Raw genomic sequence first — 9,320 nt, forward strand, 5'->3', positions numbered from 1 at the left:
AGTAAAGCGCAAACGCGTAGTTTTCTCAATTCTCTACCTTCGTATGAAAGACAACAATACCTAAGCATGATCTCCTTCCTCTCCATCAAAGCCGAGCAAAGTTGGCTCAACTTAGATTCAAAGGACCCAAAGTCTATGAAACAACCCCTTGTCCAAGGGTGGCTCTGCGAGAATATCTATTCATACAGCATGACAATACCGAGCCGAAAACTGACAACAAGATTAGGCGCTGACGGTGAAACTTTAGACTTTAGAAAAGGATTTTCTTATTTGAAGAAAGTCAGATTGTGGCGTTTGACTGAACAGGGACGAGCCGAAATTGACAACAAGAGGAGATGTTGACAGTGATGGGTTTCGTCTAATTGAAGGAAGCATTGGACTTGGTTGATTCCTCTTTAATTTTATGGCTGGAGTTTAGATTGAAATAGTGTTGTATTCGAGGTTCATAACGAAGTTGTTTGAATTGTGGCCTCGAGCATGGTATAATATTTAATCGCAGCCCCTACTACTTCTTCAATTCTCAGCGGATTTTCCTTATATTTACAAATACAAGCCAGTCACCCACCCCTTTAAGCTATCCACAGAGAAATTCATTCTAACCACATCTTTACCCTCTCCTTCCCACCCCGATTCTTTCTGTATAATGAAGCTTTCGGAATCCTCGCCGTATATTAGGATCCGGTGAAAGTCGGCAAATAAATTCCATGACGAAGTAAGTTCTCGAGTCCCAGGCTCCTCTTCTCGTCTGAAGCCTATTGCGGAATAGCAACGAGCTCAAGCCGCATCGGCAAGATTCACCTCTGTCAGATAGTGCCTCTCGTTTACCAAAACCATTATGGTGGAATGTCTCCTAGAATGGCTGGACAATATTTGTTACCAATCCTCCTCCACGAGACGAATCGAGGAAAATTTTGGTTTCAATTCTAAGCTCTTACTAGGAAGTTCTGCCAAGGAGGAAGGAACCTATCGGGTCCAGCATAGAAAAGAGCAGCGGGCGAGGCTTTTACTTCGCTTCCTTATCTAACACTCCCTTCCAACGCACACTCTGTCCCCGAAGACAGTATGTCTTGATGAGCCAATAGATAATTTGATGAGAGGAGTACTCTATGATAGCTCCAGCTATACTTATTTATCCCTTAATTCTCACTTGACAACCTGCACCGAACCATCACTTCGTCTTCCTCATTTACTCGTATCCTGCGCCGTCCGACATTGACTTGGGACATATGGTGCTTTTGATGACGCGTTAATATTACACGCCGAGAATCCTATAGAAGAATCTGTTTCCTGTATACTTGATTAGCTAGGGCTATTCACTGACTTCTTGCTCTGGTGTCAGTGTTCCCTAATATAGTCTTCAATCTAAGACGTCGTTGATGTGCTCATATCATACACCCACCTTTCATAGACTAGTGCTGACTTGTACAATTGGGCCGTAGAAAAACTCAGGCCACTTGACCAAGATGGGGGATTCAATGGGGTAAATAGGGCAACCAGGGTCCTTTGTAGCAGGCAAGAAGTTTTCTGTTCCATTCTTTAATAAGAAACCGTGCCTCGAGACTTGAATCAACCAAACTCCTGTAGTTGAGATTTCCGTGCGTGAATGCCGACTCCCGCCCTCGTATCCCATTTTCATACGCTCAGCACAACGTCTGCAAGAGGGGCATCTGATCTTCCCTGCCCTAGTACTGCATTCCAAGCATAGCATTGCTCATTCAGGTGAATCTTCCTCTTCTTCGTCTTCAGCGGCTCCAGATCCCGCACTCTCGTTACTCGCAAGGGAGCCCTTTCTCGCATGGAACAGAGCTTGAGCCTCTCCGACCTCCATCTCATGCAGCTTCTTTTTCTTTTCGATCTCCGGAATGGCGTTGTTCAACAGGGGTCGTGCATCAACGGCCTCGAATTCGCCTTCTTCGTCATCTTCGCCTTCACTAGACTCGTCTCCGCTCATGGCTGGGCTTTCGAGCTGATTTGACTTGGGACTCTTCAAAACGACTTCTGGACTAGTAGATCGAGAGTCCGGGGAGAGGCTTTCTTGAGCATTTTGTCCTGACTCCGATTTCCGCCGACTGCCCTCTTTCTGCAGTGGCTTCAGTGTAGGGTCGAATGCTGCTGGGAGACCGAGAGCTGCGGCAACAGCGTGTGCTTCTTGACTTGGGTCATTCGGTACTTCGAAGATGCTGTTCTGATCACCGCCATCTGTCTCATGCTCATCTAGGCCACTCTCCTTGAGTATCCGTGCATAGTCTTGTCTTGTTGGATCAGCGTCCCTCTTCTTCTTCTTCTTCAATCTCTTCTCGGTAGGTCGTACAACCACGACTGGGACCGGAGAGTATTGTAGACACCACTTCGAGAACGAGTTTCGATTACTGACAAGCCCTTGAAAACCACCCAGACTGCGACCTCGCGTACCGACGATAAGCATTGCGGGTTCGTAGATTTGGATCTGGTGGTCCCTCGTGTTAGCAGAGCTTATGATTTTAGGGCGAGGGGTAATTTGCCATCTTCTGAAATGTAGCGTGCACCTTGCCAACCGCAAACTCCAGCACAATGCTGATCGCGCGGTTGTCATCATTCCTGGCCTGAATCCGCTGCATCAAATCCTTGGCCTCCTTCTGGTATTGCCTCCTCTCCACGTTCCGGTCATTAACAACCTTGGCATCCTTATCGACGACTCTGAGACATATTATCTCATCCCCATCATCGACTAACTCCTCCAACATCCACTGCAAGGCGATATCCGAGTAATCGTTCTCATCTATGCCGACCATAAACGACCGCGAACGTCTCTTGAACTGGTATCCCTTATGCTTAACGTTCAGCGTGAACGAGATGGTATTCTTCTCCGTCGGTTCTCCCCCAGCGAAGTTGTCGAAAGAAACATGATGTTGGAACCGGCTAGTAGTCGAGTCGTCAGCCGACGTCGTCATGATACAAATATTTGTAGCAATAGAACAGTGGAAACAGAAGTTCCCACACGAACGATTAAACAGGGGCCATGTGGGTAAAGGAGGTGGATCTGAGCAAAGATGGGAAGGTGGGGTACCCGTCACCCGCGCTGACTTTGCCCGGAAGCGACCCCCAAGGCTGAAGGAAGGAGCGCGTGGGATGTCTGTCAACGGCGGCGGGCCGAGATAATAAATAGCTCCGAACCCCAAAATGATTCGTCTCACTCTTGTAGCAGCTCTTGCTTCTCCGTAAGATATCGAGGAGTTCAACGAAATAAGTACTTACGGTGGCGGTGGAGGAGAAGACCCTCTGACCCGAGGTGACCGCTTTGCCTTCGCCTGGCCAGCAGAAATCGACACGCCATTGGACTTGAACGAGATGCTGCTAACGGACGAGACCCGCTGGTGGGTAGTAACTGTTACTGCTGCATCTTGCTTATGATCTGCCTTGACATGCTCGATGATGGGATCCAGTCGTGGGTATGGGTAGCTGATTTCGGTGGATGGCAAGGTGAGTGGTGAGATAGGCGGTGTTGGAGAATCGGAAGGAATGTAGTGCAGAGACGGCGACGATGAGGACGAGCTTGTCGACATGGCTGTGCTGGTCTCAGACTTTTTTTCTGGTGCGTCTCCCGAGGCGGGAGCTGGCGCAGGGTAATTCGAAATGCGTCTGATAGATACCCATCGACTGCTGTTTGTTGGGGGTTGTGGTGATGTATCGAAGAAGACTTGGGGAGGGCAGAAGCAAGATAATCAGATATCCCTGCGCACTTGGAAGGCGCAAGGTGGACTGGCGTCTCGTCACACCATAAGTGCCTAAGCAATTTATGGGGATCACCAGGGCTCTATTAAGAAGTTTGTGCCCAATGATACAGTAATTTTTGATGCTTTTTGTGGTGGGCAATGTCCGTGAGTTCCGCGTTGCAGGAGGACAACCAAGCTTGGCAAACTGTCAGCCTTCAACCTCCAGCCTTGTTGCTCCCAGAAGTTATTTTGATGATTTCGGTGCACAATGACCCCACGGCTCAGAAACACAATCCTAAATGATCTGCCAAGATTGGGACATTGGTCGGGAGGACGTTCATGATGCAAGTTGCTGTCTTAAAAAATTTATCTACGCATGTTCAAGGTCGTTCTACACTAGCTCTCCTTATGTCTCAATGACACCGTGAGCTTTTGGTCCCTTTTTCATTCCAACGCCAACCATGCAGCCTCCGATCAAGTCCAACATGAAATGCAGAAACCCTTCAATATGTCCGGGCAAGGTTCCGAAGATACCAGTCCACCAATTTGCGGCCAACCTTAGCTTCTGAGATATGGATCAGGTCCTATTGTCTTATCAGCAGCTGACCATGCATAAAATCCGGAATAAGCAATCACTTACTCCTTGCATAGCATAATCAAGGTCATTAGAGTTGACCACCTCTCCGTCCAACAATCCATTGTCCGTCCATCGGATTTGTCTACTTCTCTGCTTGTTCACCAGTAACCAACCTCTCAACTTCTCAGGCTCAACCTCAAGGAAACCTGCCAGCTTCTTCAGATCCATTGTTGTATAGAGTCGGAGGTACGACTTGACGGTAGGACTCCACATGTTCGTCTTGACTTCGTCCATGAAGATAGCCAGGTGGTGGTCAAGAGGGTCGACATTGAGCTCTGGGTTGTCGAAATCAGGAGGAGTTGGGGAGATGAACTTGGGGCAAGAAGACCTGAACAACTCCTCAAAGATGGGAAGTGATTCTGGCCCTCCGCGCTGCAACTTCAAGAGTTGATCGCCGTACTTCTCTCGTAGAGCAGTGTGAATGGTATCGTCGAGTCTGGTGGGGTGGAAAGCCACGCAGATAGCAATGAGAGCGTACATCTGGTCGTTCTTTTTCGAGATTGAATCGTACTGGGCGTTCTTCTGGAAATTCTTCGTCCGCGAAACGTAGATAAGGATATGGCTGAACATGCGGATGGCATCTGCGTACCGGCGCATCATCATGTAGGAGAAGCCTACATAGTAGTAGGTTGTGAAGTGTGCGGCCATAACGCGGGCGAACATGGCTTTCTTATTGAGTTCAATATCATCAAGAGTTTTCAGCGCAAGACTGAAGTCTCCGAGAAGGCAGTGAACTCTCAAAAGACCAATGATCGAGAAATATCCAAGCATTCGGTAGAGAGACTTCGATCCATAATCGCCAGCCACTGCCATAGGCTCCTCGTTTCGCTTCATCGCCGCCAGTTGCTCATTGATCTGCGAACGTTGGATGAGGGAGTACAGGACGTTGAGAACGCTATAGCAGCCCCATGTGTTCGGTGCTTCGCGGAGGATTTGGATTTCTTCTTGGTTGGACCCTTGACGCGCGACACGGTTTCGATACGAGCAGAAAGAGTTGAATTGGTAGATGAATTCATCTATAACATCCCAAGCCCAGTAGTACTATGAATAAAGTCAGTGGAAGCGGAATTGACGTGTTTGCGATATGCTCACCGAAGGAGGTTCAAGATCCACAGGACCGTCTGAGTTCAAGATGAAATGGAACAAGCTGCAGTAGTTGTCGTAGCTGGCAAACTTGACCTCAAGAGGAGCCGAGAAGTCCAGAGGCTGTGCGGCAGCTGCTAATCTTGACTGAATGTCATCCGTCTGTTGTGCCATGCTCATCGATGTGACGGGCTCCAATTCTTCCATCCCCTCATAGTGAACTTGTTCTATGTAATCTGCGGCAAGGGCTTCCTCCTCAACATCGGAATCGTCGTCAATCGCTCGTGCCGGAGCACCGCCGTTTTGAAAGGCGCTCATCGTATCGTCTTTCGATCGCGTTGTGGGCGTCGAAATGTGGGATGTGGAGGGGTTCACCAAAATGCCCTCAAAATTCAAGCGAGTTTGTGTGGGATTTAAGAGTCACGTGATGATCCGTAGAAAAACCCCACCTCGCCTTTACTAGAGGTTAATATGATAAGAAGGACTACAGAAATTTACTTCCCAAGATTCAAATCGGCAAGATATGCCTGCAGGTGGACGGAGTTTCAATTTTGAACTACATTGGAACCAAGGTACCCCAACGTCTCAGGATCACCCACCCCTATCTGAACATCTGGGGTGCTTGAGGGGGAATGTCACTCTGGAAATAACTCCATACTACTCAGAGCGCAAATTAGCGGGGCAGATTTTTGACATCGCTCCCGTTGAGCCCATGGAAACTGATTCTCACTCAAATCGTAGTCAATTGGTTGAAAGTATGTTTCTCAATGACCGAACATATCACAGCTGTGTATTTTTGAAATGCAGAAGAAAAAAATCGGATATCATTCATAAAGACGTGACTCGTGACCCAACCAGGAGCCCTTAATAACGCCCTATCCCACAAACGCCCTCTTTTTCAAAGAAAAAAACACCCCTCTACAAATCTACCTGTACCGCCTCGAGTCTTGAGCTTTAGGCCACTCGTTGCTACCATTACGTCCGTAACTCTCTCTAATGGAGCTACCCTGCTGAATGGAGGCAGGATATCGCATCCTCTCCGTACTTGAGTTCCCATTCCGCATTTCCACGGCATAGATTGCGTCCTTTTCAGCTGTGTGTCTGCCCTTGGCGAAGGAGAAGACGATGACGACCATCCATAACACCCACATGACTGATGCTACGATTGCGTATGCGACTTCGCCCTTGGTGGTATTGCCGGACAATTTAAGGCCAAAACCTCCGTTGATGATACCTAGCGTGACGACAGCACGACCCCACCAGATGTGAGGGTAGGTTGCAACATTTGCGCCTCCAGTCTTCTTGTAAAGCAAGTGATGGGTGATGCCAGAAACTGGTTGTAGTAGAAGAGCTCCAACCACGACGAGGCCGATGATCGAGTGATAAGTGTCGAGCTGCTGTGTCATGACAGCAATCCAGACACCCATACCCATGGCTCCCAGTACAATGATGTAGGTTGTGACCATCCAGCCCGCGTGAAGCCAGACAACGCCTTTGAAGCTCAGAAGTCGAATGATCATGGCTCCGATTGGGAAGAACAGGACGAATGTGATCGGGGCCAGCACTGCATGGGCCATGATGACCATATCCAATTTACTTGGCTCGCCTCCATCATCTGTAGTTGAATCTGAATTGCTGTCAGACGAGGAAGATGTTGATGAAGAAGAGCTTGAGGTTGTTGAGGCCACTGCTGTTGTGAAAGGATTGGAGCTGCTACCACCAGCGGCATTTTGGAGGTTGAGCGTGGTATCACCGTACTCGGTGTGCTGCGAGACTGAAGCGCTCACGCTGTCCGAGGAGACTGCAGAGCCGGCCTTGTAGGCCCAAATCCACGCAGAGCTGGAACTAGTAAGGCTCATTGATCCTCCTGACCAACTGTTGCAGTTCGAGCCTGGTCAAAATCAGCATCTAGGCCTTTACGAAAGTAATTGTCTGTCATACATCTGACGTTCGCCACCATCATGTTGTTAGAGATACCCGATCCGCTGAGGAGAGTGACTTCGGTTGTGGTATCAGCACTTGGCTGTGAATTTCCAGTGCCAAGTCGTGGTGACAAGGTGACATTGGTTCCTGCTGCGTTTGCGTAGATCATGAAGATATTTGATCCTGTCATTTGGCTCCCTTGCCCGAGCCCAATCCAGGACATCGTTGACGGGCCACTGATCTGGAAATAGATATCTCCACTGCCGCTACTAGCAGTGGCAGCTGGGACGTTGACTGCATAGCAGACGCCAGCTCCTGGGCAGTATGTGACGTTTTGGGCGAGAACAGATGTGGCTGTAGGGAAAGTTAGTTACTGCAAGATGCGCTGTACTTGGTGGGAGAAATACCCAAAGCCAGAACTCCCAAAGATTTAAGGATATACATTTTTACTTGAGGATGTAATGAAGGGAAAGTCTAAGAGCGGTTGGGACAGAACGTATAAATAAAGGGACGGGTATTATAGCCTGCGCTCCTTATCAAACCAGTCTAAAACAAAAACCACCTTGAAGCAGGGGAGTCCAAGATATGGCTGCATTTGAGGACGAGGAGGGCGCTACGCAATACCACTTGGTATTGACCCCCCAGGTCCCCTCGCAAGACGCCCCAGTGCAGGGGATGGGGTAAAAGCACTGGCTTCAAGCAAAGTTAAGGGCGGGAAATAGCTTCTTGGAGAAGTACTGTTCCGAACTACCATGCTGGTCCAGTGGAGGATGTAGTGTACGATGGTCTGATAACAGTAGGGATGACTGCTGCCAAGGAGGTGGACCAGCCTTTAGTTTGAGAAAGCTTCGTCCACAACGCAGAACAAGAAGATTGACGCGTGGCTGAAACGCCATCTCAATCACCATCTCCTTCACCCGAACTCACAAAGAAGTTCAAGACTTTTCGTTTCGAACATTACGCCATAAGTGATGATGCGGCAGTTGGTGGACCTCGGGAGGTGTCGAGTCTAATTGGCGCATTGTGTCTGTAGGGAGCCGCCGCGTTCAAGATCCGTCATGGTCACCACAGGTCGACATTCTGCTTCGAGCTCAAAGTTAGGCTGCATAGCCGATCACACAACCCCGTTGGTGTGTCAGGATCGAGATTACCTCGGATGATTGGCTCGCGGTCGCATAGAGCAGCGTTCAGGAGTGCTCGAGTGTTTGCAACTGATTGTGAGGGGGGGCGCTCGAAAATAGCACCCCTAATCCAGCCCCCAGAAGTGACGTCGCCTGATCGGTCCGTGCCAAAAACAACGAATTAGTATGAATTGTATTAAATAATATTATAGTATGGCATCGTGTAATTAAGTACAAGCTCTTAAATTCTTTATATCTTTATTCTTGCGAGAGATATAATAGTGACTTTCTTATATAAGCTCAGATAGAATTTTTCACGTTCTATAGTTAAAAAACCAAGCCTTGTATATACGAGGTATACACGTGATTAAAGCTGTACTTTATTATTATTATTATTTTACTTTATTAAAGGGTATTATTATATGTATAGCTTTTACTATATATAATAAGCTCATAAAAGCTTTAAGAGTCTAATAATTCTAAGTTTAAAATATTAAATATTTAAACACACGTGACTTTCCCGAAATATTTTTGCCCTCTATATTGTTAAAAATAAATAAAGGTCTGTGTACTTTAACGTTAAATTATATAATACTCACGCCTTTTATAAGAAATATAGTTAATACGTTTTATTCGCAGACTTCTATTCTATAATTGCATAGTAGATTATTACTCATTTGGAGCTGTACTTAAAAAGTTATAATGGGCGCAAAAGGGTGACCGTTTTGTTGTGTTTTGGTCGGACCGACTGTAGTGCATCTTTTCTTAGGCGAGGCTGGATTGCTTAAGGAACCATAATTCGCACACGTCGAGAGTTTGAGAAGCCATAGACTTCCTACAAGTGACATTCCACCAGCATTCAGG

At 47.6% G+C, this 9,320-nt stretch overlaps 3 protein-coding genes across 3 annotated transcripts; all 3 read right to left on the minus strand.

Moving 5' to 3' along the window:
• Positions 1 to 1,213: 1,213 nt before the first annotated feature.
• K444DRAFT_705554 (uncharacterized protein) lies at positions 1,214 to 3,542 on the minus strand (the record flags this gene model as incomplete). The annotated part of the gene is made up of 3 exons (XM_024888112.1): positions 1,214 to 2,446; positions 2,502 to 2,898; positions 3,235 to 3,542. 3 exons carry the CDS (start codon positions 3,540 to 3,542, stop codon positions 1,712 to 1,714), a joined length of 1,440 nt encoding a protein of 479 aa, XP_024741808.1. The 3' UTR covers positions 1,214 to 1,711.
• Positions 3,543 to 4,007: 465 nt separating this feature from the next.
• On the minus strand, positions 4,008 to 5,779 carry K444DRAFT_608585 (eukaryotic translation initiation factor 3 subunit L). The gene is made up of 3 exons (XM_024879413.1): positions 5,422 to 5,779; positions 4,333 to 5,370; positions 4,008 to 4,276 (listed from the first exon to the last, which is right to left on the minus strand). The coding sequence occupies exons 1-3, from the start codon at positions 5,728 to 5,730 to the stop codon at positions 4,196 to 4,198; spliced, it is 1,428 nt and encodes a 475-aa protein (XP_024741809.1). The 5' UTR covers positions 5,731 to 5,779; the 3' UTR covers positions 4,008 to 4,195.
• Positions 5,780 to 6,338: 559 nt separating this feature from the next.
• Positions 6,339 to 7,779, minus strand: K444DRAFT_625535 (iron reductase domain protein; the record flags this gene model as incomplete). The annotated part of the gene is made up of 3 exons (XM_024882539.1): positions 6,339 to 7,303; positions 7,354 to 7,689; positions 7,743 to 7,779. The coding sequence occupies 3 exons, from the start codon at positions 7,777 to 7,779 to the stop codon at positions 6,339 to 6,341; spliced, it is 1,338 nt and encodes a 445-aa protein (XP_024741810.1).
• Between the last annotated feature and the right edge of the window lie 1,541 nt (positions 7,780 to 9,320).

This window comes from Hyaloscypha bicolor (assembly GCF_002865645.1).
Source record: "Hyaloscypha bicolor E unplaced genomic scaffold K444scaffold_17, whole genome shotgun sequence".
Taxonomy (NCBI): Eukaryota; Fungi; Ascomycota; class Leotiomycetes; order Helotiales; family Hyaloscyphaceae; genus Hyaloscypha; species Hyaloscypha bicolor.

Excerpts from the sequence above, each read along its gene's own strand:
- K444DRAFT_608585 (XM_024879413.1), bottom strand. The coding sequence starts at position 5,730 with ATGAGCGCCTTTCAAAACGGCGGTGCTCCGGCACGAGCGATTGACGAC. Across the intron at positions 5,371-5,421 it reads TGGATCTTGAACCTCCTTCG|TACTACTGGGCTTGGGATGT; the intron begins GTGAGCATATCG and ends CTTTATTCATAG. Across the intron at positions 4,277-4,332 it reads TTGATTATGCTATGCAAGGA|GACCTGATCCATATCTCAGA; the intron begins GTAAGTGATTGC and ends ATAAGACAATAG.